Genomic DNA, 26,517 nt, shown 5'->3' on the forward strand with positions numbered 1-26,517 from the left:
CTCCTGTGGCTGCAGAGAAATAAATTTGTAATGTGTTGGGACAAAACATCCAACACTTTATTCTAAATAGCTTTGAGAGAGGCAACACATCTGGCTGCCCAGTCTTAGAAAATGCTTTCTAGACCACACCTAGGTTATTTCCAGTTTCAGTTTAATCACATGAACTATTGTGTCATACCTCCATGCCAGACTTTTAAAACTGATTCAGTAGCTCTCAGTCTGATGTGTTTCCTGCGCTCTCATTAATGTTTCCTCTCTCTGTGCTCTAGGGACAGTTCATTGAACTGTGCAAGACAATGTACAATATGTTCAGTGAAGACCCCAATGAGCAAGATCTGTACCATGCTACCGCTGCTGTGACAAGCTTGCTTTTGGAGATAGGTGAGGTTGGTAAGCTCTTCAGTGTGCAGCCCGCAAAAGAGACAGACAGCAGCAGTAACAACTGCAGCAAAACTATTCAGAGCGAGCTGTTCCAGAAGAAAGAGCACCAGCGGTACCCCCTTGAACAGCACAAGCCCTTCCAAAGCAGCCTCAGCACCAATGACGAGGAGGCCGTTTGCACCGACAGCGCCCTGGGCATGCAGATGGAAGACATTAAGCTCGAAGACTCTTCTCCCAGGGACAATGGAGCCTGTTCTTCCATGCTCATTTCCGATGATGATACAAAAGATGATAGTTCCATGTCCTCCTACTCGGTACTGAGCGCAGGTTCGCACGAAGAAGAAAAGCTGCACTGCGAGGACATTGGTGAAGACACCGTTTTGGTACGGAGCAACCACACCACTTCTCTTCGGAGAAGCACTAGCATTGACAGAGACTGGGCCATTACCTTTGAACAATTTTTAGCCTCCCTTTTGACTGAGCCAGCGCTGGTGAGGTACTTTGACAAGCCTGTGTCCATGATGGCCAGGATTACTAATGCTAAAAACATAAGGATGAGGGGGAAACCAATAACCTCGGCCAGTGACTATGAAATCTCTACTATGTCGGGATAAAGGGCAGTCGGGTTTTTTATTTATTTTTTTTATTCTGTATTTATTCGTACCTGGCAAAGGCCCTGGTATTTTCAAACCATGATTGTTTTCACTAATGTGAAAATGTTGGGGTGCAAACTTAACTATCTTGAAGTATAATCACTCTTTCTGTGGGAAATGTTACACAAATGCAAATTTTATTCAAAATACAGAGAAAAAGTATCGGTTGTCAGTGAAGTGTGTGTATTATTAACCTTGCTGTCAATATAAAATGGTAAAGATTAGTTCTGAATTTCTAAATATAAACTTAACGCTGATATTTATGTGCATTTTTAAAATAGACTTATATAGAGATCTGATTCTTGGGGAAAAAATAAACAAAACATGAAGTACCTAAAATTTAAAGGGACGCTGTCAACCTGAATAGGACCGCACATGAAATTAAGTTCCAGGCAACATCCCTGAAGGATAATTTTATTACATGTAACTTTTTTTCCAAAGCAGATAGTGGGTTTTAATGTATGCTTCAATTTTATGTTTCTTTAATACATGAAAGATGACTTCAGTGACACCTGCCTGGCTCCTAACTTCCTCTGCTTGAGACTGGAACACTCAAATAGAATGAGAAGTCCAGCCCGAGCCTAGCTGGCCTATGAGGCAGACGTGGTTCAGTGTGGTGATTGCTGCAGTAGCAGAAGGCAGAGCTCATTTGCCTTTCCCTGGGTTCAGCAGCCCCTGGCTGCACCAAAGCAGGGCGAAAGCCCTTTCCCAGCTGTGGCCACCGAGGGAAGATTGACAGCATGACCCTGCCTGGAGCTGTATTCCTAACAGTGGACTTGGGAAGCTTTGTTGGTATGCTCCAAAGACAGTACGTGCAGGTCCCAGAACAGATTGGTAGAGTCTCTTTTTAAAAATCAAAAGCTGTTTTTAAAAGTTAAAAGAAAATTATATATATATATATGTATACATATACACTTCTAAGGCTGGATCTATAGCATAGCTCTTAAAACTAACCTTTACCACCGACCTATTATATCCTTATTAGATTAAGAAAATAAAAACCTGTATTGCATAAGTCTTCATTTACAACAGTGTGAAGTAGCAGTAATGAAAAACAAAAATCTGCAAGATAATGTAAGTGAATGTTTAAGTCTTACTGAGAACACTGTCACTTTATATAAAATGAATAGTATCCTGTATCAACTTACTGAATAATATGTTAAAATGAAAACTGGAGCACCTGCACTTTGAATCCTTGCTTCTTTTATACAGATATTAAGGATTTTTTTTGTTGTTGTTGTTTTTTAATTTGTTTGTTTGAGTTCAGGATCATGCCTATATGCCTAATCTTTATTTGCTGTTTTGATAATGTTTTCTGTAGAATACTGTTGATTTTTTTATACTCCTGTATATTGCATCTATGTAACTGGCAGATTTTTTTAGCAGAAGCTATGTTTAATTCTTTTGTTTTAAAAGAATGCTTTTAAACTGTCAAATGAAGTGGTTTTTTAACCACCAATAGGTAATGTGAACAAATAAAGTACACTCTGCACAGATTTGGTTTTTAACTATTAAAGTCATGCTAGAGAGAAAAGTAGGTGATCGTGGTTTGTTACACAGACAAATGACTTTGGATCTTCAACACCAGGTTTCAGAACAAACCTATTTGTTGTTTCCATGCCTGGTTTTGTTTACCACTTAAAATGTGTTTAATTCCATCTGGAACAAGCAACTGTGCAAGCTTCTCACACTACCCCATCTCATTAAACAGTTTTCCCTGCCATGCTCACATTTAGTGACAACAGTTGTTAGGACTTTTTAAGACCCCCCAGATAGTTCATGATCCATCTGTGCTTTGCTGTAGCTCACTGGGCATGAGTTTAAGGCTTTAAATATTAGAATGTTTTTTACAGGGTCCTGGTAAGCTGAGATGTCAGCCTCAGACTGTGGCAGTGACAGAACAGATATGGATGTGCTCTGTTTGGTGAATTACATTTTTGAAACTTACCATCTATTTGTGTATATACAAAGTTAATTTGCAAAACAGGGCTGTTAATTTCTGCTTATATATCCCTTGTCTCAGTCAGTTTACTGTTGATTTTCTTTCTTTTGTTGGGAGTGGAGTTCTCTCATTTGTAATTTAGCCATGTGTAGCCTACATGTAACAGTATGAAAAAGCAATATAGCCTTCCTGCCTATGAGACTGTGCAGGCTGGTTTACATTTGATGTTCATTTGAAACCATACTCACCATTTTGAAGAATATGGCCTTAACTTAAAGCACCCTGCTCTGACCTTGGCATCTTATTGTAATGCCTGGCAGCTGAGGAATTTATCACAGAAGTCTTCAGCACTAAGGCTTAACATCCTTAAGCAGGCTGTTGACCATTTTAAGTTTGCAAATCGTTAAACTGCTTATCTTTTAGGTGTCTGTCATGGTAAAGTGAATTTAAGCTGATCAGCAATATTCCACATACCCCTGGAGATGCACATACCACAGATGAAAGACATTTCTGTATCTTAAAAGGTCTTTGCTCCCCACCCCACTCACAGGGCAGGGGGCACAATGTGTCATGACAATTATTTTGCTGTTACAACTCTTGTGACAACAAGAGGCATCCACAGGTAGCTCTCTGGTCTAACAGGAGCCATTTTACAAGGCAACTTCTTTTTGTTTTGCTCTTACATTCTTGATCACATCCACAAAGCTCCTAAGTATAAACCAAGTCATCTTTAAGAATAGCTTTGCTACAGGTAGCAGCCAGGTGAGCTGATTTTTCCCCAGAGGTATAAGGGTAAGGCTGCTCATGCCAAATGGCCACCTGGCAGTAGCCTATTTCATGAGACAAGATGTGCTGTGACCTGTTTAGTAGCTGCATGGGAGTTGATGTGAGGAAGACTACAGGAGAGTTCAGTTGATCAGCATGCAGTGATGAGAAACCTTCAAGGAAACGTGAGTATTTTTAAGTCTTACCTGTATGCATAGCAAAAGCAAGCCTGTATGGCTTTAGAAATGCCTATGTCCTGTGTTTTCTATGCTTTGGGATAGAGTCTCTTCTATCTGTGAACTGTAGAGTTTAGTTAGAGCTGTTAGTCTCAGCCAGGGGCAAAAAAGGAAGCTTATCTTCCTCTTCATAGATGAAATTTGTGACTGGACACTGATGTGTGCTGCTTTTCTGGTTTGGTACGAGCCTGTTGGCAACAGGGTGCTGCTTGCCAGCCAAGAGGCAGACAGCAGATGATGGAGGAGCATGAGCTTATTTTCTAGAGCTTTATCAAAAAAAAGGCAATAAACATTTTTGAGTTTTCTTCCGATTTGTCTTTCATTTACTCAGATGCTGATAATATATGAAAGTTCAGCATTACTTATTTCCTTCATTGTAGCATCTTACAGCTCCTGAATTCTAGGTGTTAGAGCTGAGGGTTGTGTTTGAGACTTGCAAAGGTTTGTGTTACACAAGTTTTGGGCAAGCAGCCAAAAAACTCGTTATATAATGGGTTAAACCTACTGAAAACTTGACATCAAAACTGTTGTAAAGAGAAAACCACCATAGGAATTCTTGTACAGTGATGCTAGAGCTTCTGTTATAGTGGATGTCAGGTGTCATGTCATAAATCAAGATGGCAGAGGCCAGTACGTATGATGTTGGTATGTGAGAGGTTGTGGGAAAGACAGGGAAATGATACCGGCCCATAAGCACTGCAGGAGGTCAGAGGAGGTGCCTGTGGCTGTACCGGTGGGTTACAGGTGGGGACCTCACCAAGTCCCCACCAATTTGGGCTGTATGTATGCTGATGAGCTCCAGTGCTGCTAGTTTCCAAGCTTCCGGCATCCCTGTGAGTGACTTAACCATAATCTCTTGTCTGTTCCCGTTCTTGGTAATTCAGTAACAATGAGGCATGCTGTGGCTAGAAAACGTCTTTTATCAGCAATGAAATATTAACTGTAAAAAATATTGATGCTGTTGTGTCTATTTTTGTGTGAAAAATGCGCTAGCAGTAGAAGGGTGATCCATGACTGGAGCTCACCCGTTTAGGTATATGCCGAGGCATAACATTACAGCAAGAAAGGAAGTGAAGCTGAGCCTTGCCATCTGCTTGGAAGGAAACTTTTATGCTGTTTCTTTTTCTCTCCACTAGAAGATAGTCTTGAGTCAAATGTTATGTACTTCAAGCAGCAATTGTGACTTCCAATGCTCATTTTAAAATGCTGATTTATTCAATAGTGAAAATATAAACTAGCCTAACAGCAAATAATTAGAACAAAACTGTGGCAATGAACATGATATTGGAATATGGCTAATAATGGAAATGTGTGACACATGCTGGTATCGGCAGCATCGTGTGTGTTTCAGTGCTGGGATTACAAGGGGTGAATACAGGACGTTGGTCTTAACTGCAGTACAAGATACTCCCAATACAGGGTGGCAGGTTTGGTTTGTGTTGGTTGCCTGTCAAACTTGGACTTTCCCATTGCACAATTTCCTGTTACATGAGATGTAAGGTTTCAAGTGGACTTGTATGCAAGTGTGTGTTTCTATAGTACCAGACCAACCTTCAGGGGTAAACACTGTTTTTATGGATCTCTCAGTCAGATTTAAATCTTAGTCCCTTCTTCTGGTGTTCGATTCAAGGAAGATATCTTAGATGATGATAAAAACTAGATGAAAAACTAGAAAATGCAGGTGAGCACAGACAGCATTTCTTCCAGCTGTTGTTGCATTTTCCAGTTCAGCTTCCATACACACACATGATCTGCTGCCTACCACTTCCAACAGTTTGTGCAGCAGTGTTATTTCCTAACAATGCCTTTCCTAGGCACAAACACCAGCGCAGGAACCATGACAACCTCTAAACAAGTTCTCAGAGCAAAGAACACACACAAAAAACATGGGATAAAGCTGCTTCTCTTATTGCAGTGCAGGTGATGAACTGGGAGCACAGCTAGAAACTGTTAGAGTTTCTAGCAGGCCAGAGCACATTCATGTTGACAGTATTTTGGAGTAACTTGTTCTTTATTTGCTACTGTTGTAAACATCTTTCTATTACACAAACATCACAGTTTACATTATTGCTTTTATATTGTGGTAAACAGAAATTTCTATTAGCACGCAGCTATCTAAGCACAGTGTGAGAAGAAACTGTCCACAACCTGTCTTGGGCTGGTTTTTGTTTGTTCTCCCCTAGAGAAAGACAGTATCTAGACCAGCACAAGAAACATCAGCCCAAAGAGTGATCACCAGTGTACTACAGAAACACAAACCAAGGATGACAGAAAGGAACAACAGGTTACATTTACCACGTACTCACTAGCAGTATTTCCAAGAATACTGACTGCTGAACTCCCACCTAACTAAACACAAACTTTTTCATCACGATAATTCTTAAAACCAAGGCTAACCGATATGATTTTGTAAAATGTCTGTTATTTAAGCCAGGATAGAAAATCTGGGAATGCTTGGGGCTTTGTGTGTGTGTGTAATTTTTTGTTTGTGTTTTGTTTTGGTTTTCAAAGAGTGAAAATCCAAAACTATTTACCTGACATGCTTAAATTGGCTCCATTTCTACAGTCCTTTAGGACAAAGTGCCCTATTCTTTATGCTGCTCTATCAGATGACAGAAGCACAACCAGTTTAAAAACATCCTCAGTTTCTTCCTTCCTAAGTAGCACTGTCTTCAAAACAGTTTCCAATCGAGTCTGTTACTTATGAAATAATGTTTACTTACTAAAAGACTAGATTTTACTTTGCTTGTGGTAAACTTCTACTTATCTTCAGGTTAATTTGTTCACAGAACGGCACCACGTTTCAAGCATACACTAAACAACGTAAGTGGAGGTAGTGTGTGAAAGAGTTGCTCCTGTAGTAACAACAAAAAACTTTGAGAACCACCTTGTTGTCTTCAGTTTTGTTGGGTTTTTTAACTAAAATCATTATTGCATATAAGCTTTCACATTGTGAATGCTTTCAAGAGGCAGCAAGTTAGAAAACTAATAGTACCTGCAAATTCTAATAAGATAATACATACGTTAAAACATGACAGTTAATAAATAACAAAAGATATTTAGAAAGGTTTTAAGACTCTTAGACTAAAACCACGAGCAACAAATTCTGTTGTTAGACAAATTCATTATCTAGACAAATTGATTATATCAACTTGCAGAAAGGTGGCCTACCTCCAGTACCATAACCTTAGGACTGTCGCCCTACAAGAGTTAGTATAAAATGCTGCTGACTAGTATAACATTGTTATTCCCTAAACACAATTTTACCTTTTCCCATATATTTTCTAGCTACCACCATAATACAATAATCCTACAACTGGTGCAAAACAAGGACACCCAGTACTAGTCTACAGATAGCGACTCCCAGACAGGCGGCCTGGGCTACTTGAGCATACAAAACTACATGCAAATTCTAACTGTTCACTGGGAAGGTGTATTGGAGCCTAACAGAATGTTCACCTTAACTACTATATGCAAACTAATGCATTCCCATATATCTCACTCATCTGATGAGGGTTGGGTTTACTTTTTTTACCTTGTGTACTGCCACAGTAGATGCATCTCATCAGGCCCAGTCTGCGTTCGACACTAAAAAGTCCTAGGTGGGTGATAGGAAATGCGAAGCTTGATGGTTGGGCTTTAAAAGCCTCAGCAGTACTTAGATGTCAGCCTCCCAGTGAACCAGGAGCCAAGTGAAAGCTACAAGGCTGGAAAGAGGAGCGTGTAGATTATTTTGCAACTGCTGCAAAAAGAAAAAATCAAAAGCTTGCAGACTCTGGCACAGGGGAGTGCTTTAGAGAATGGCTCCAGCAATTTTGTTACTTTCTAGCAAGCAGTACATGAACAGCAAGAATGGGATCTCTTTTCCCTCCTGCTGCTAAACATATTGGGGTCACTTCTGAAATGCCAAAAGTCAGTCTCAACGTTGCTTGCAAAGCAGATCAACAAGCAATAGCAAAAATTATTAACAAAGACAAACATGACGGAAGCTGGGGCTAGACAGTAACAGACAGCTAACCTCTCAGCCACTAGGAAAGAGTCTGCTTTCCACTTCCTTCCTCAGGTTTTAGGAATGTACAGTATCTACAAGGGTCAGAAAAACAGAGCTCCACTGCAAGACCTGAATCCCAGAACACTCACCACAGGATCCTGCTTTATTAGTGGTGAGAATTACATGACTCAAGTACCTGGGAGTAGCAAAAGAACTTGGCTTCCTGCTGTCAGTTTTGTTATCTGATCAGTCAGATTAGCTGCTTAGCTTCCAAGCCATGGCATAACCATTAACACTCTCCCTACAAGTGTCTTCACATTACCTTTTTTTAGTAGAATAGCATCAACCCAGCACAGGCGAGGGGAACCCTTCTCCACCGTGCACATGTTAAACTTGAGAATTGTATAAGTCTCATCTATACACAACGTATCCTAAAAACAAAACAGAACCACCTGACCTCTGGCATCTATACTGGCTACCCTGATCAGGAGCCTTCCCACAAATAAGAGACCACCAACATTTAGGGGATCAAAAGCAAGCGGGTGGATGCAGTGCAAGATGTTACTAGTTATTCAATAGACTTGCAGAATTACAGAGGTGGGAAGGCAGCTCTTGGAGATCACCTAGTCCAACCCCCTGCCCAGAGCAGAGTCACATAAATCAGGCTGCTCAGGGCCATGTCCAGTTGGGGTTTGATTATCTCCAAGCAGATGTAGTATTACATATTATGATAATACATTTAATACCTATGTAGTGTAACATTACTTATTACAAAAACAGGTTTGTCTTTTTCCTTGTGTTTCATATTTGTATTCTTCAGGAATCTCTTCATGACTAGTCATCAACTAAAACTTAACTAATTTACCTGAGATGATTAAAAAAAAACCAAACAAAGGCAATGAAAGCTTATATTAGCATACAAATATTTTGTGCCACTGTGTGCTATTTAGGTGTATACTCAAAGAGTCTTTCCCAAATAAATCAAGTTTCTAAGGCTATGATCTGGTTACAGACTCAAAATTAAACACTGATTGAATAAAGCAGAAGGCACTTATTTAATAGTAGGTTTTAAAAAAATGAAGCGATGATCATACCAAATCCGTTTTAAAGTTGCTTTAAGCAATCATTAGCCACGCTATAGATATGAAGTCCTATCGACTAGATTGTCTGAGGATGCCAAGATTAAGAAACATGTCACAGTTGCATCCCTTCCATGGAAAATACATCTTTGTTAGAGACTTGTACTTCATGTGAATTTACTCTTACAAAACAGGGACTGCAGCTGCAACAAAGGCTTTTAATGAGTGAACTATATAAAAGGGCTAAACTAACTCTTGTACTTCCCACTGAGAAGACCCCATTAGTTGCTAAAGGAAGAGCTGCCAACAGATGCGGAGTCAAGCAGCCTGAGCAGCTGAAGTCAGGTTAGAAAGAATTGAAATGTTTTACAGTAAGAATATTTTTAGAAGGAGTAGATTTAGTCAGAGGATCTGATCCTCACACTGATGATTTTAAATGTTTGCAAACTAAGCTTTTTTCAAGCATATGAATTGGCTGGTACAAATCCATAGATAGGAAAACTTCCTTAGCCAGAAGTAATTTCTCCTAAGTACGTCAGTATGTGTATGGATTAAGCCTCTTCTCCAAAATCATAAGTGACTCAAACATCCCCTTCATGGACATCTTCTTTACAGAGAAATTTAACATTGATGAGTGAACCACCAACTACATGTACGAACAAGAACATAAAGTCTAAAACCATAAAGTCAGAGTAATTTCAACTAAAAGAAGTTTTTTAAAAGACTATAACAGTCAAACTTGTTAATGGAAAACATGATGCGGCATAAATACCTGCTTCATGTCCCTGCACCAAGTAGTGTAATAGAAATTGTGAAAGCAAATGTTCCAGAGGCTCTTGAGATTAGTGGGTTATTTTTTGTCTTGGTTTGTTGGTTGGTTTTTGTTTTGCATTTTGTTTTTTTTAAAAAAGCTGTCCTTTGGAGAATAGCATATAAAGACCTGTAAACAGAGGCTGATTGTCCAAGCTTTCTGAACTGAATTTTGATTATTTTTTAAATGTAAAAAAAGAAGAAAAAAAAGTTCTACTGTTAAACAGTTTTTGGTGGAACATGCAAGACTTCGATCCAAACGCATAACTCCACTTTTGATGCAGAACCTCACAGGCTGCAGAGGAGTTAAGGTTTCTTTGTATCTCTTAAGGTCAGTATTACATTACAATCCAGTAGAAGTCCCTTAATTTTTTCATGGAATTTCTCTCTGTAGTGGTTGAAGTGCATAATGCTTTCTGGTTCTTCTTCAAACCAGAACTTGTCAAACTCATAAACCAGGTAACCTGTGGAGAAGAAAAAATGCAGACCTGCAAAAAAGACCTCCACAATTTTCTGCCTTGATCTAGACCTAGAATGGTCATTTAGACTCTATTCATTCCCTTAAAGTAGGGACTGTCCCACCATGGTCAACAGCAAGCATTTGGATGCTGTAATAATAGAAAAGAAAATCTGCAAATACTGAGTTTTCAGACTACAGTCTCCAATATATGGAAAGCCACTCAAATGTATCCCTTACATGTGCATCTCTGTAGCAGAGTGTGTAAGCATCAGGTGCATTCCAGCACCTGATCCAGAAGACAAACAGCTTGCTCTAATGAGAAAAGAGTAGGAACACACTCTAAAAACCCTAAACTCTACGCTGTAGGCCTTCCCCAGTAGTCCGTTCTAAAGAAGCTACAGATACTTACAGTAAAACTGATGGAAGTGCTCCATCTGCGGCAATCCAAAGACCGTGTTGTACAGATGAGACTTTAAAGCACCGTTCTTAAGTAAGCTGTACGCCATTTCTGTCAGGTTGATTCCAACTATTGCATAAGAATATCTGCAACACCAATCACATGCCATGTGTTACCTTCCTGACTGAAGGACTTAAAAGCTTCCCTGAAACAGTCTGCATTAAGATAACTATAGGTCATTTTTTCTTATGATGCTTGTTGACAAGCTTACTCTAGCCTATAGACCACTCCTTCTGTTCCCTGGTGCATCCAACAATGTAAAAGTTCTTTAAGAACATTAGTTTCCTATACAATAGTATGACAAATGCTGCCATTAGGCAATAATGAAATAGTAAAGCTAATCAGCATTGACCTCAGTTTGGTCATTGAAAATCATCAGATCTGCTGGAATATTAAAAATCAGACATCAAAAATGCTGTCATGGTATAAACGGAATGGCCGTCTCAACCTGTTCTTCAAGCTGAGAAAAATCTGGTTTTCTGTTGCATGGCATAGAAAGCACCATAATAGAAATTCTTAAAGGACTTTTAAAACAAGTGTTTCTGGGGGAAGGAAAGGAAAAAAGGATCAGTGTCAGTGATATGAATATTTAATTGATCTAAATGTCTCTGATATCTTATTCATGATTCAGTTGCGCAAGGTAATATTATTTACAGTTGGAAGTCATGAAAGCTTCTCATTCTTGGTAGGTGACTGAGTTAACTGGGACTAGATGGATCAGATTATACACACAGGTTTACCTGCCTCCTCTGTACCTGGCTGGTTTTAGAGTATATTTCCTTGTAAAATGAGCTGAATGTTTTAATATACAAAGTTTTCAAAAATCAAGTTAAATCTGAACAACAAAGCATCTCTTTGTACATATTTCTCACAGAACAGAAACCCAGCCAAAAAAGGGAGCTTAACAGATCATCTTACCATCCCAACACAGGATCATAAGGTGGCAAACAGTAAGTATTCATTTCTAAATCTAAACTAAGCCTACTACAAATAAGGATAACTATGACGTTAAAGGTGTTCACTGTGTTAACCAAAGCCAACATTTTGCAACATTTTTGTCCCAGCAAGTCTGTTCTGAAAAAAAACCCCACCAAGCTGCACGTAGTTCCCAGCCTTAAATTGATTTCTGTGTTGGGTTTCTCACCCTTTACTTTGGGGGGAAGGGGAAAGCCTCACAAATATCTTCCTCTTTATTTTCAGGAGACATAGTTTCTGGTTTTCACATGAGCTCTTACATAGAGCAAGCCAGAAAAAGTCATATAGTGACTTACCCCAGCTTTGGGTGATTTGAATGAGAAAGGATCTGACGAGCTTCATCCGTGTAATGCTTACTGAAATACCTGTTAGTGTAAAACAGGATCTTCCATTATTTTGTAAAGTTCATATATAAAAAAAAGAATAAAAATTAATGTGTTCAACACCAAAATGTGCAGCTTTAAACTAAAGCTGAATACCATCCTGTACTGAAAAATGGCACACAATGAAAACCAAGGCAAAGGTAGCAAGTTAAAAATTATATTCAGCATGAACTATAAAGATAGGAAAGAAAAATTATTGTGTTCTGGACATCAAATATGAAGCTCACCCAAGTCTACAAATTAGCTTAGCAACATTATGCAAACCTGCTTATTTTTCATTACAGAAATGCAGGAATTTCAAAAGCTTTTGACAAGTTATTTCTAAGTTATAACCTACCAAATCTATCATATGACAACAAAAAAATAAGGTGTCTCGGGCAACCTTCTGTTCCTCTCCTTGCCCTTCGGCCTTTAGCCAGCCACACATTTACAGATATGCAGCCACTAGAAATGATGACTTATTTAGAAAATACCAGTTTTCACTGTACAGAAACCACCATTTCTATTTGCTTCTATTCAGTTTTTATTAGAAATAGCACTATTTAGAGAAAATACGTAGATACTGAAAATTAGTCACAAGAGAAATCAAATACTTATTTTTCACTTACACCAGATTCATTAACCCCAGCAGGCCCATCCCTCTGAAGTCTGTTTTGGGGTCATCACCTTGGAAGCCAATGTCACACCACTGCTTGGTGATTCTGGCCTTCAGATTCCCATGAGGCATCAGCAAATTCCAAAGCTGCACAAATATGCTTCCATGTTATGCACGGCTGCTAAAGTATTCCAAGTCATGTAATTCAGAACACTTGCTTCACACATTAGAAACCATTCACCAAGGAACAGGATACAATCTGCATGCTGTTCTTTTCTGTCAGTAGCAGTCTGGAGTCATACTACAACAGCTTATTTCAGCCATTGTGAAAATTATTACATTTAACATTAAATGTGATAATTTCCCCTCACAGACAAAGCCACTGTATCAAGACTAAAGAAACAAAGACTTGTTTCACTTCAGAAATTAATGTATGCATCATTTTCTGATAGGACAGCTATAAGCTGAAATACAAACTACCAATGAATGCTTACTTAACATGTCAATGTTGGGACTTGCACACCCAATTGAGATAATTGTAAATGACATGCTAATGTATTTGCACAATAGAAGCTATTTAAAAAAGCCTCAAGCAGTATTATATTATTTCCCTGCTATTACTTATTGTTACCTAAAATACATTACTGATCGCTTTTATCTTCCAGCATGAAACTATGCTCTTTGACATTGATTGGGATGCAGTAATAAGAAAGCACTAGTGTCTGCTTTTTTAATTTGGTAATTAGTGGTTTATAAATTGGACATGTGCATAACATTAAATATGTTTTTAGTTAGGATCCTTCAGTGATCCATTACAGAAGTATTTTGCTACTTACGTGGTGGTGTTATGTCTGATTTCACACGAAATAATCCCAGCAGAAGCAACTCTAGTTTATTAGGTCGTTTTGCTTTGCTGTTGTATTTTAATGTGTGGCTTGTATAACGGCTTAGCAGTTCACAAGTAGAAAAGAGCTTTAATAGGCCAACTGGTAAGAATACTACCAATAAATTAAGTTCACTCAAGCTATTGGACTTGGAGGGGAAAAAACAAACAAACAAAAACCTTTTGTATTTAAAAGATTATTTTCACCTCAATTAACAGGTCTTCATGCTCTTCGTTATCCGAATCATATGGGATTTTCCTCAGATCTTCCACATTCAAGTAAAGTTTTTTATAACCTGATATCTGCAGTAAGCATATACGCAGATTTGTCTTAAACCTGAAATGGCAACAAAACACCAGACAGAAGCTCACAAAGAGGCATAGCTATTTTTGGCACAAAGTTAGCTATAAATCCTTGCTTGAACTACCAGATAAGACCTTTCTTATGTTATTGCAATGTAAACACCAGAATTAGGAAGTGCTTTACTTTTATCTTTCAAACCACAGTATATTGGTCAAGCACACTGCTATATGGACCTTATTTCTGCTTTAAAAACCTTGTAGCCAATTCTAGTGCTGCACAGTCAGGCCCTATTCATTTAGATTATGGAAGTAAAAAGTAATTTAGCTGAAAGCTGTGATGACACAAGAAAACTCCATATATCATCCTTCACCTTCCCCCAAACTTTTAAATTCTAAAGTGTTGTTGGAAATACTTAGAGCTTCGAAGCGTTTCATTAAACTTTAAAATTTTGACTAGTCACAATTTTTCCTCCCAATCGTTCACAATTACTTATGCAGATGAATGCAAATATTAATCAGACATCACTATACTCTCAAACATATCTAAGCAATTACATAGTTCATGTAATCAATGTATGCAATAATCACATTACTTAGAAGTGAGGAGTAACAGAAGGAGCCTGCAAGATAGAGATGCAGTTATCCTAAATCCATGTTAATTAAAACTTGGTAATTTATTTTCTAGAACAGAAGAGTACATGACAATACCTTCTTTTCTACTTTCTTTTTAAATATTTGTGCTGAATGGCCTAAATATTGTACCAGATTAAGCAACTGCAAGAATGCGCCAAGAAGTCAGAATTATCTGCCATGAAGAACTTCTGTTCAGGCTCCAGACATACCCTGTATCCTTCTGTTCGATTTTCTTTTCTTTCATTATGTCTCTGACACACTTCTCCACTTCAGCTTCCTCAACATGCACAGCATTTCTCAAAATCTAGGAAGTTAATATAGTAAAAGTCATATGAGGAGTGCAGAAGTCTATCCTCTACTTTATTCTTATTTCTCAGCTTCTGTATACCTGCCATGTACATATTCTTTACTATGAAAGGTCAATTTATTGTAAATATTTACAATAAATGGGATCAAATTGCATATAAATCATATTCAATAATTACATAAAAGCATAATTTGTAACTTTGTCAGACTATAAACAACATTTACACAGAAGGCCCAGAAAGAGTAAATAAAAAGTTGGTGAGTTGCTTAGTCAAGGTTCTCCTTTGCTTTCAAATGCTGAATTGAAACATGTTATTCCTAATCCAGTTGAAAAAAATGTAGCTGTCCAGGAGTAAAAGTGATACAATCTCAATAAGGAAATAATGCCTCAGAATTAGGAGACGCTGAGCTAACAAACTTGAGGTTTCAATGCTGGAGTGAAACAAAAGAACTTAATGTAAGATACTGCTATTCTGCAGTCTTCTAAGGTAAAGGGCAAATATTAGTAGCAATAATTATACACTGCCCACCTAAAACTTCATCTTCCAAGCTTTTTGTGGTCGTGTTACATTCTTTAACACAATTCATACTAACACCAAAGCAGCTTCATTTAAGTATTGCTTTACTGAAGGTTAGCTCTTTTAAAACTGAACATTAATATAGTTGATATAATAATTTCATTAAGAGATGCTAAAAGACCCACCCATACTGTGCTCTACTGCAACAAAGATGCTCGTGGCAGTTACTAATTCTCTCTCAACATAATGTTGCAGTGATCGGCTAGAAAAAGGGAGAACGCAGTCACCTCAATGTCTAAAGAGGAAGGGTTTTGTTCAAGATATACAAACTCGAGTGTTTCAAGTGTTAGCTTATGTTTAATGGTTACAGAACAATTAGAATGAGCTTGTCATTAAATATGCACCTGCAAACTTGTATTACCTTTTTCCAACCATTCAAGACATTATTGTATACACAGCATTTAATTCCTTTATCCGTACCACTAATCTCTATCACACTTCTGGTTTCTACAAAAACAACAGAGATTGTTGTGGCAGGGATAACTTACCCTCTCTGAGAGCAGAAGCTCTGCATAACAACTTGCCTGACTTGCTGAACAACAGGTAAACTTTTGAAGAGATGGGAACAAATATTTGAAGGGTCATGGGGTTATTTTTGAGAAGCCTTGACTAACCCTAGTATACAGAACTGAAAATCCTGTTCTCTCCTCTCTGCCTTTTATTCCTCTACTTTCCTCCACCCTCAAATAGTAAATGCATGCGTTCTTTTCTGGGACCTGTCTCTGAAAGAAGTTTTTATTACAGTTTAAACACTAGTATCTTTTACCTTATTCTTTGATGATTCCAGTGAATGTTCTGCAATACAGGAAAAAAGTAAATGTCACAGTTAAATTGAACTGACTTGTTTAAATAATTGACAATAGATGTTCTTGTGGCACATGTTATAAAATTTTACATCCTCTTTACACACGTAAACAAAATTACTCAAAATCAACAGGTATCATGCCAACCATATCCTGGACTGAATCACAAGGAGCATGACCAGCAGGTCAAGGGAGATGATCCTCTCCATCTACTCAGTTCTCATGAGACCCCACCTGGAGTATTGCATCCACCTCTGGGGCCCCCAACACAAGGGGGGATGTGGACCTTCTGGAGCGAGTCCAGAGGAGGCCACAAAGATGGTCAGAGTGCTGGAGCACCTCTGCTATAGAGACAGGCTGAGAGAGCTGGGCTTGTTCAGCCTGGAGAAGAGAAGGCTCCAGGGAGACCTTAGAGCAGCTTCCAGTGCCTAAAGAGGGCCTAAAGAAAGATGGAGAGGGGCTTTTTACAAAGGCAAGTAGTGATAAGACACGGGGGAATGGCTTTAAACTGACAGAGATTAGGTATTAGGAAGAAGTTCTTTACTGTGAGGACGGTGAAGCATGGGAACAGGTTGCCCAGAGAAGCTGTGGCTGCCCCATCCCTGGCAGTGCTCAAGGCCAGGTCGGACAGGGCTTGGAGCAACCTGGTCTAGTGGAAGGTGTCCCTGCCCATGGCAGGGGGTTGGATCTGAAAACCACATCCAATGGATGCACACTGCGCTCGGGACAGGTCCTGGTTCCCAACCACTGCTTTTCAGGCCGTTTCTAAGGCTCCCAGCCCGTCCAGTTTGGCACCCTTCCTTCATTACCTATGCTCAGCGTCCGCCGCGCACCTGCCTTCGAGCCCTCTAAGACACGCTGCAGTTCGCATTTCCGAGTCAGCAGCCTCAGGAGCCACTTCAGCCAGAACCGAAAGTATTTGTTGTACAGGAAGCCCCTGAAGTACATCAACATCTTCTGAATGACGACAGCCCCGCGTTAGCGGCAGGGGCGCGGCGGCAGCAGCCCCCTGTGTGACCGGCCCCCCAGGCCGGCTCCCCTCAGCCCCGCGCCGCCCTCATGGGCCGCTGATGGCCGGCGCCGCGCACGGCCGCCCCGCGCCCACCGTGGCGGCGGCCTAGCGGCGCCCAGCCGTCCCCCGCATCCTCCCGCCGGAAACCGCCTTCCCCGACCTGGAAGTCATCGCGGGGCGGGCGGGGACGGGTCGGAAGTGCGGAGCCGGGGGTCTCTCCCCGTCCCGGTGGCCGTTGGCGGCGTGCTGTGCGCGCCCCTGGGGGCTGTGACGCTGCGGGGCGCCTAGCGCCCGGTTCCGCTCCCTCAGCCGAGGCCTCCGCCCCGCCGCTGCGGGCCGAGGAGCGCTCCCGTCCTGAGGCTGTCACGGCGTGGCTGCCTGCCGCGCTGGGAGCCCCGGCGGGGGTAACTGCCTTCCCCCAGCAAGTGCCCGGCCCTTCCCGACGCGCTTGGCTCCGGGCAAAGGGCGATGGAGAGCTTGGGCCGGCCCGCGCCGTGTGTGAGCGGGCGGCCTAGCTCGGGTAAAGCCGCCTCCTGCCCCAGGAGGCCGGGGGCTTTGGCTCCTAGGCCGGTCGCAGGCACAGGCAGAGGTAACGCCTCCTAGGTGGTGGTCCAGAGGCTCTCACCTAACACCTTAGTGTGCCCTGCACGGGCCTGCCAGTTGGTACACACCAGGGCTGACCAGGGAATTGGCAGAGACAGCCCAGTTCATACCTGGGCCGCAAGTCAGTGTCCTGTGGTGCTAGTTAACACCTTAACTCACTCGTGGTGCCCTACAAAATACGGTTGGGAAGCGCTTATGCTTGTTTCGGTGTTTAAACTGTGCTTGAAGACTTGTTGCTTGCCCCCACTATAGCTGAAGGCAACGCTAATCAGAAGGATGTTATGGATTTACCTGGGCCAGATGCTTCCTAAAAGGTGTGCTTTGCCACAGATCCTGCTCTGCCATTGCTGAATGGAGCTTCAGCCTAAAGGTTTCATTTAGTTCTGGTCAGTATTTCCACTGTATTATAATTAATGATTATTTTAGTAAACAGCTCCTTGGGGACAGCAGAAGGAATTCTGTTGCTCTAAATTGTACGCAAAATTCAGATGGTTGAAGGGATGCTGACAGACTTGCTTGACCACATTCTGATATGTTTTTCAATATGAGGAAATCGAAGTACCTTTTACATAGAATCAAAAGCCACACAGCAGGTCTGGTGGCCTGTGTCCCACAGAGGATTTCAGGGGGTGGACCAACACATTTGGCATCCTCCCTCTGGATTTTTACACTTGTAGTAGAGGTGCCGAGTTTCATGCAGGGGAATCATTGATATGTGAACTTCAGTTGTTTGGAGATCTGATTCCTACTCTTAAAAACTCTGAGGAGAGATGGTGCTCATGAAGAGGCAGCAGGTGGTCATTTTTTTTCATTGTAAGTTCTTGAGTAAGTGATCTGACTTTTAAAGCATTAGCATGCTACTGGATGAAAACAAACTAAAAAATATTTCTATCAAAAAGCATTCTTGGTGACAGGATGGCACGATGGTTCTACACATTGCCTACATATGAGTTGGTCCAAGATGGCCAAAATCCAGAAAATATCTTGAAAAAATATCAAAGATTCAATGCCTAAGAATTAGTAAAAGAAATTGGAAGAGAGATCTGCCAGTGCTGCAGGACGTGTGTAAGCTACAGCTCTCACCTCACTACTATGGGAACAACTAAGTAATCCAGATCAGGAAAAAAACACTGTGTTACACCTACAATCTGACAGCTTGGCAGAGCGCTGCTGCTGTGGTATTTAAACACAGCTAGGTGAAAACTCGTCATTAGGAGAATCCTGGCTTCAGGAGCAGTGAGGCGACACAGGTTGATGTTCGTAAGGCAGGGGAATAGTAACAGCATGAGGAAATGGAAGGGTGGTGAGGTCCTTGCTGTCAGTCTTCATGCCCACGCAGTGAGGTTTGCTTTGAGATAGTTCATTAGGAGCATGAGCTAACAGAATAACTTGGGGAGTCCAGCAGGTGCATCCTCAAAGTGTGGGTCTGTGCAAACAACAGGGAAATTTCTAGCTGACGAGGCTTCTCTTGATGTATACCAAAATAAAACCTTTCTTCTGCTTCAGGAGTTTCACTTTACATTTCATCTTTTAATGGATTAAATAGCTTCCTAGTGCTATCAATATTTATTTCCTGTTATTTATACTTAAATAGAAATTCCTTTTTGTATGGCTCAAGAACCAAAGTAACAACTTGTGCTACTGCAGGTTTTGGAATTTGTTCCACTTTCTTTTTCGGTTTATCACATTTTTAAACTTTACCATAACAATAAATACACACAGTAGATGATCACTGTTTTCTCAGTCAGTTCTGTTTGCTTCTAGTCTCCAGGACTGATGTGTAGAGTATTCAGTGTTGACAAGCCATTGGACCACACTCTCTGTGTTATAATTAGACTTGTTGAGCTTGAACATTTTTAAAGTCTTGTTTTAAAGCACTTCTGAAATGCAAGGGGTTAAAAGAGGCAGGTTTTCACCTAGCTTATACTTCTTTTGCTTATGCAATGTGTTCTTAAATATGTATTTTAAAGTAAAATCTGTAATCAGTTACATTTATTTACTTAAAAATGTTGAAGCATTTGGTTTTGACAGGCTTTTCACAGCTTTTTATAACTCGCCGAACAGTGAGCATGTTTGATTTCACACAAATGTTAGTTCTTGATTCGTGCAAGATGCTTCTGTGTCATCATGTTCAGTCAATTCATATATTAGGACAGTCAAAAATATAAAGTAGTAGCTTAAGAGAAAACATTCTAGCTTCCTCTTTTAGTGTTCAGTAGTTCCCTTCCAGCATTACCTTCACCTAGACTTTGGTTGAAGGAAAGATAATGACCTACTGTTTACCTTTTAAAATCACATTTCTAAGGTGACAGCAGGGCAAATAAAAGGGGACTTTAACCAGCAATATCTGTCAGATCTCTGCGCAGTCAGAAAACTTTCCATGGTAGCAACTATTACCTGTTGTTACTGGCAGTTATTCCTTGTTCATGTACCCTTGTAGATGAAGGACATCTGCAACCCACATACAAAATAATCCATTACTTGTTTCACCCAGAGCCTGTATTTTGTCCAGTATTTATCTTTCTTCTGCTTAGGCACAGACGTGTGAAAACAAGTATTGACAATATGAGACAATCATCTTAGCAAGAAAAGAGTTTCAGTTACAAAGCATGAGGACAAGCCTAGAAACTTTCTTGCAGCTAAGGCACCTCGATGGAACTAGTCCATCGAATTACTTAGGTTACTCAGCAGCATGTTTTATAGTGTTTTTAAAGATGACCAGTTTGCCAAAAATGCAGAAAGTCTGCTGCTCTGAGGTAAAACTGGTCTGAAAGATTTAACACCCCCCAAAAAAACCCTGTGCATCTTATTCCAGTTGTACATAGTTCTTGAGCATGTGAAGTAACATATGAAGAGAGCACTGGGAGGGAGGTATTAAGAAAGCGTGAAGGAAGTAAGAGGACCTCTGTGGTAGGTCCAAATGCAGTGGAAGTTCATGACATTTTCAGTATTTTGGGTTTTTTTGAGGAACAGTTAATGCACTACTTCATCATAAGTTAAGGTGCTAGTCTAAGAAGTGAGCAGTAAGTAAATGATCACCACAACTCGGCACGGCTGAGTAACTGCATCTGCTTTAGAGCTGGACTTAATAAATAACATCTAATGCATTCAGTGGCAGTCTCCATAGACTTTCCCTGTACAGTGTGTAGCTTTGTTATTAGTTTCTGGAAATATGTGATGGTTTGTGGCTTTTTTTCTTACTGGCTCTGAAAATAAGCTAAAATTAAGTGTGTGTTAGATTTCTGGTTTTCTTATCTTCAGTAGCACTGCTGCTTGACCACATCATTTACATGTTCGCTTTGGCTTTGTAACGGATAAAACACTGGCCAGTCAATTAAAAGGCATTTTATTCCTTACATACGACATATTTAATGCTTATATGTTCCTCCTAGTTCTAAATCTCTATTTTATTGCAACTGTGCCAAAATCTACATTGATCCTCCATCAAAAGTAGTGCATTGAGCTTTTAGTTTATTAATTTAGAGAGGGGAATGGTGATGAGGAGGCAATAGCATGAGAGGATAGAGTCATAATCACATTGGTAATATGAACAATTACAATGAACAATTACGTATTCAAAGTGTAGGTTAAACATTTGTCAGTAAAAATATCAAAGATGCAATCAGAAAGGAGGAAGAGGGAGGTTTAGAGTGAATGAGTACAGATCAGGAATAGTGAGGGCAAACTTGAGCTTTCACAGTGATTCATGAAGCCCTATTCAGATTTTTAGTTCTCCATTTGTACCCGGATGCAGGCTACTAGCAGTCTCCTGCATTATTAGTGAATAATAACATTTATAATTCAAAGTCATTAGTAAACAGAGAAGTAAACCCATCCATGTCATCATTCAAACACTGGAAGGTTTCGTTAACCTTGCAGGAGCAGCAGTGTACAATTTGGGGAATCTGACTTTCAAAGAAGGACGTAGTTGAGCTGTCGGTGGTATGAGGAGTACCACATCAAGGCAGCGTTCACGCTAGGGCTCCAGCACACTTGTGTCTGCACACCAGTGCTGGGGTTTGTTTGCTTTACATGACACTATTCCCAATGACTTGGGGCTTTGGTATAAGCTAAGATGCAGTTGTTAAGTAAACAAATAGAGAAAAGGAGGGAAGAGGTATTGTATTAATAATACAGGCATATTTTTATAAACCAAATTTTAGTATGTCCTTTGGGTAAATAAGGCAATAAATTATATATGCAAGTAATAAGGAAGCAGGTAACAGATTAGATAGCATACAGCTTACTGCTTTTATCAGATGACCAAGTCCACTATGATTTCTGAAGTTGTCCTTCAGATCTTGGCAATGCAGAACGCGAAACTGTATTTTTTAATTGCAGGTGTGGAATGGGGGGTAGATATGTGAGCAGGCAGAGAACATGTCGAAGTGAAAGCCACTGGCTCCCCGCTGACCAGATGTGAAAAGGAGCGCCTTTCTTCTTATAAAACACAGGTGGCTCTATTAGAACTGTGTCCCAGTAACAGATTCTGGGAGGCTCAGTAAATAAAATATCTCCTCCCTTTATAAACCACGTTACAGAAGATGTATTCTAAACAGTGACTAATTTTTCATTTGCTTATGGATTGCAAAGAACCTGAACAGGAAGAGAGGTGTGCCTGCCGTGTCAGGAAGGCACATGTGTGAAGCAGGGTACAATGGCCAAAGTAACACGTTAGGATGTCATCAGGTTAGATTTTGCAGCTGCTTTCCCTACGTTTTCTCTAAAGATGAACAGAAAAGCTTTGTTTCTTCATCTGACTGTGCTAGATGTGTGTATTAATTGTACACTGCAGCTTGCCTTCCTGATACAGTCTTATAAGTGGTATGCAAACAAATGCACCATTGGATTTAAATGAGCAAAATACTGATAACCGTTCTGGTGGTGTGACTTGGGCTACACTGTACCTGCCCCAAGCGCGGGGCCGAGGCGGTCGTGGCTGTAAAACTACAGCCTATACTTGCCGCAGTGAAGAGGTTTTCCAGTTTGGCTCCTAGCATCGGGAGGGCTGATGCCAGGGGAGCGCTCTGCCCCGGGCTGCGCAGCAGGGGCTGGCTGGGGCGCTCCTTCACGGGGCAGCCGTCTCCGGCGGGGAAGCCCGGCGGCGCGGGGAGCGGGTCCCTCCCGACCGCGGTGAAGCGGGAGGGCACGGCGGCTCTGCCCCCGGGAAGCGGGGTGCCAGGAGGACGTACCCGTGCCCGTACCCGTGCCCTGGCCCCGGCCGGCCTCGGCGCGGGGGGCGGGCAGGTTGCCGCGGCGCGGACACGCCCGGCCAGCAGTTGCCGGGGTGAGAGGCGGCGTTCGGGCGTCAGAGCCGCGGCCGCGGCCGTGCGGGCAGCGTTCCGCCGGGAGATGCGGCTCCGGCACAGCCGGCTCCTGGCGGTGCTGTGCCTCGGCGGTGCCTTCCCCCTGCTGTGGTACGCGTTGTGGCAGGGAGCCCGAGGTGAGAGCGGGCGGCGGGAGAGCTCAGCCGAGGCGAACCGAGAGCCTCCCGTCCCGTCCGTTCCGTCGGGTGGTGGCGCGGAGGGCGGGCTGCCCGGCGGCACCTCCCTCTCGCCGGGCCGTCGGGGTACCGCGGCGCTGGGCTCCTCTACCCCGGCGGCCGGGGTACCCCCGTCCGTCACGGCCGGCAGCTGCGTCCCGGCGAGCGTCAGCGAGGGAGGGCTGGGGGGGAGGTCGAGGCGTGTGAGACGCCGAGTCCACCTGCTTTTTTATATTTTTATTTATAATCCTTAAAATTACATGTGTCTCTTTAATAGGTTATGTAGGTGGCACATGTTGGATGGTTCTATGAAAAGCCATGTCTAACATTTTCAGACCCTACATAGGAAAAATAAAACTGATGCCATTGTCCAAAAATAAATGAAAAGATCTCTCCAAACAGTACCTCTGACGTCTGCAGACGTGGCTTGTTATGTGACAGTTTGTTCGGGGCAGAGAGAGGGGATCTCTAAATGCTTCCCCTCTTTAAAAAAGGTCTGGTTTTATAGATGCTGTAGAATTAGAATAAGCCAATTAGTAATTCGTGGGATGAAGGCAGAACTCTGCCTAGCTGTTAATTTATTTATATTATTTATATAATTATTTATATTATTTATATACTGTCACTTCTATCTGTAACAGATAGAAGTGACAGTAGAGATCTTGGAACCATAACAGAATATTGAGTAGAGACAGTGCTGACCCTCCTGCTTTTATCATTTCTCATCGACTATACGTATAAGTTATCTTACAACACTTTTTCTTGGTGGCAATCCTGCTAGGAGTGGGGAAAGAGAAACAGAAGCAGAGGCAGGGTGTGTCTTAAGAAACTAAGATCCAAGAGATGGTAGAATGAAAGCATTTGTCCCATGTGTAGTTACCACCCCGGCACCATGTTTCCTGTGACTTGTGCTTTGTGACTCCTCGTTCCTGAAATTCCATTTTCATTCCCCTTTCTTTTCGGCCTTTCTCTGCTGGTGTTCCATGCTGGGGTGTTTTGGTTTGTGTCTTATTTTGTCTTTTTTGGTGGAGGATTAATACATGTTGTGGTATAGATGTTGTTTTAACTTTTGTCTTTCCACGGCTGTCTCCTCCTCCACAGTAAACAGAATAACTAATTCCTTTCAGGTGATATAATTTTCCTAATTATTATTATTAGCACCTGGTTTCTTAACTTTTAACCATTACAAATGTAAATATGTAGTCTTCAGAACCACATTCTCTCGTAAGCTTGGTGAATCTCACAAATGTGAAAATAAGAGTTGATACTAGTAACTAATGGAGGACGTAACAGCATGTGGTGAATGATTTTTGTATTAAGTTTATTTTGCTGGAAAGATAGTCTTTGCTTCTGAATGGTGTTAGAAGACAGAAGCTTCTACCCACTGAGAAAAACCCAAGAACAGCTGTATGTTGTCACCTTTTTTCACAGAGAAGCATTGGGAGCAAATCAGCTAATGCTCTGTTGTCACAGAACATCTAGTTAAGAAGGTGGTTTGAAGTTAGTCTTTTTCACTGAAAGCAGGCAGATACCTCTGCTTAAATATTGTTAAACCTCTCTTCTTCCCTTCGATGTTGTGGAACATGCCTCTTCACTGACATGCCTAGAGCACAATAGGAGTTCCCACTATTCTCACATGTCAAACTGCGTTGTTTTCTTTTCTAATGCCCTTTTCACTTGTTCCACCTGTTAGAGGTCAAGTACTGTTGCAGCTTGTCAGCTCCCATCTCTTTCACTCAAATGCTGTTCTCTGGCTAATTTTCTTCCACACATCTGTTAAATCTCCTCTTACTTTAGTTTCTTTCTCTGCTTTGCCCATTAAAACATTTAGGCAGGTAGTCTGCAGTACTCTTTCTGATTTCTATCCAGTTATTGTTTCTTGGATTGTAGTGACATTGGGATAGCAAATAACCTTTTTTGTTTGTTGTACAACTAGGACAGGGCATCCCAGCTCAAGACTAAGTGGTCTTAAGTACTTCCATAATATGAAAAGTATATAATAGTCCTGTAAAATATTGTTCGGTTTGTCTCCAGTCTCAGAGCCTTTCAGCCCTTAAGTATTAGGTCCAAGTACAAATCGGGTATTGGCTCTGTCCCAGCTTCTGAGCATATAAAAATCAATAGCTTAAGCCAGTGACCTTTAAACTCCTTATACTAAAGGGCTAGCTAGCTTAAGGATTTGAGTTGAAATGTGTTTGCTGTCAATAACAGCAGTAAATAATTGGCTGTTTGGTACTGCCGCTAACTACTTGGTGGAGCCTGAGTGTTGACTTGCAGTTGTGGGACTTAACTCGAGTACAGGTAACTTGAACTGGCATGGCAGGGAAGATGCTCCTGCATCTCTCATGATCTTAAAACTGAAAGTTCAGAATCTACCAAAGTCACTAGACTTCAGCTATTGTGGGTAATCGTAGAATCATAGAATGGTTTGGGTTAGAAGGGACCTTCAGATCATACAGTTCCAACCCCCCCTGCCACGGGCAGGGACACCTTCCACTAGAGCAGGTTGCTCCAAGCCCCTGTGTCCAACCTGGCCTTGAACACTGCCAGGGATGGGGCAGCCATAGCTTCTCTGGGCACCCTGTGCCAGCGCCTCAGCACCCTCATAATGAAGAATAATATCATATATATTTTAACTATCCTTTCAAAGATGTTTTTTATAGTCACCCTTTCCCTTGCTTTATAAATATAAGCAGAGGTTTCATTTTAAATAGGCTGATATTTTCGTCGCCGAAAAAAAGATATAAAAGTAGTTGCAGAGATAGTTGCTAATCACCACGTCTTCAGCAGAATCTGATACTGTCTGCCTAAACTTGCGTGGTGATTCCATCAACATCCTCTAGAGTGCTTGCGAACGCAGGCTGCTATTAGGAAGTAATCAGATTGGACTGCTGTAGCAATACCTGTTCCACGTCCCACATGGTTTTGCTGTGAGCTTTCTGGTCCCTCCCCAGGCCCCAAGCAAAACCTGTCTGAAGCAAACAGTTTGCATCTGAGGATAGGAAAGGCTGTTGTCAGGATGGTGCAGATGTTCCTACTGTTGTAAAACTGAGTTACAATCTACCTGACCAAAAGTATTTGCTCTCATATAAATCCTCTTCATATAGATTTGTACTTATGGAAAGTAGTATACAACTTAAAATAAGTGTAGTGATTTTCTCACACAGTTCTAGCTACTGTTTTCCAT

The 26,517-nt window shown here is 41.2% G+C and overlaps 3 protein-coding genes across 6 annotated transcripts in view; 2 read left to right on the forward strand and 1 right to left on the reverse strand.

The window, feature by feature from the left end:
• The window catches only part of TBC1D9 (TBC1 domain family member 9), a 51,719-nt gene extending 49,151 nt beyond the window's left edge, over positions 1–2,568 (forward strand). For all 3 annotated transcript variants that reach the window (XM_030492400.1, XM_030492401.1, XM_032920061.1), the window contains one exon: positions 270–2,568. In XM_030492400.1, coding sequence (XP_030348260.1) covers positions 270–995 — 726 coding nt within the window. In that variant the 3' untranslated portion in view covers positions 996–2,568. The remainder of the gene's footprint in view (positions 1–269) is intronic.
• A 3,401-nt stretch (positions 2,569–5,969) lies between these two features.
• ELMOD2 (ELMO domain containing 2) lies at positions 5,970–17,407 on the reverse strand. 2 transcript variants are annotated; one of them, XM_030492070.1, is made up of 8 exons: positions 17,043–17,407; positions 16,197–16,225; positions 14,756–14,850; positions 13,818–13,947; positions 12,741–12,874; positions 12,046–12,114; positions 10,727–10,860; positions 5,970–10,321 (listed from the first exon to the last, which is right to left on the reverse strand). In XM_030492070.1, exons 1-8 carry the CDS (start codon positions 17,185–17,187, stop codon positions 10,164–10,166), a joined length of 894 nt encoding a protein of 297 aa, XP_030347930.1. In that variant the 5' UTR covers positions 17,188–17,407; the 3' UTR covers positions 5,970–10,163. The 2 variants fall into 2 exon arrangements, with proteins under 2 accessions (XP_030347930.1, XP_030347931.1); XM_030492071.1 differs by having other exon boundaries at positions 17,067–17,388.
• A 5,793-nt stretch (positions 17,408–23,200) lies between these two features.
• Positions 23,201–26,517, forward strand: part of MGAT4D (MGAT4 family member D) — a 37,368-nt gene continuing 34,051 nt past the window's right edge. The window contains exon 1 of the mRNA XM_030492072.1: positions 23,201–23,291. Coding sequence (XP_030347932.1) covers positions 23,201–23,291 — 91 coding nt within the window. The remainder of the gene's footprint in view (positions 23,292–26,517) is intronic.

This window comes from Strigops habroptila, chromosome 7 (genome assembly GCF_004027225.2).
Source record: "Strigops habroptila isolate Jane chromosome 7, bStrHab1.2.pri, whole genome shotgun sequence".
Classification (NCBI taxonomy): domain Eukaryota; kingdom Metazoa; phylum Chordata; class Aves; order Psittaciformes; family Psittacidae; genus Strigops; species Strigops habroptila.

Coding starts and splice junctions, on each gene's coding strand:
- ELMOD2 (XM_030492070.1), bottom strand. CDS start 17,187: ATGTTGATGTACTTCAGGGGCTTCCTGTACAACAAATACTTTCGGTTC. Junction 16,226..17,042: donor GCGGCGGACGCTGAGCATAG/GTAATGAAGGAA, acceptor CCTGTATTGCAG/AACATTCACTGGAATCATCA. Junction 10,861..12,045: donor TCAAATCACCCAAAGCTGGG/GTAAGTCACTAT, acceptor TTGGTGTTGCAG/ATATTCTTATGCAATAGTTG.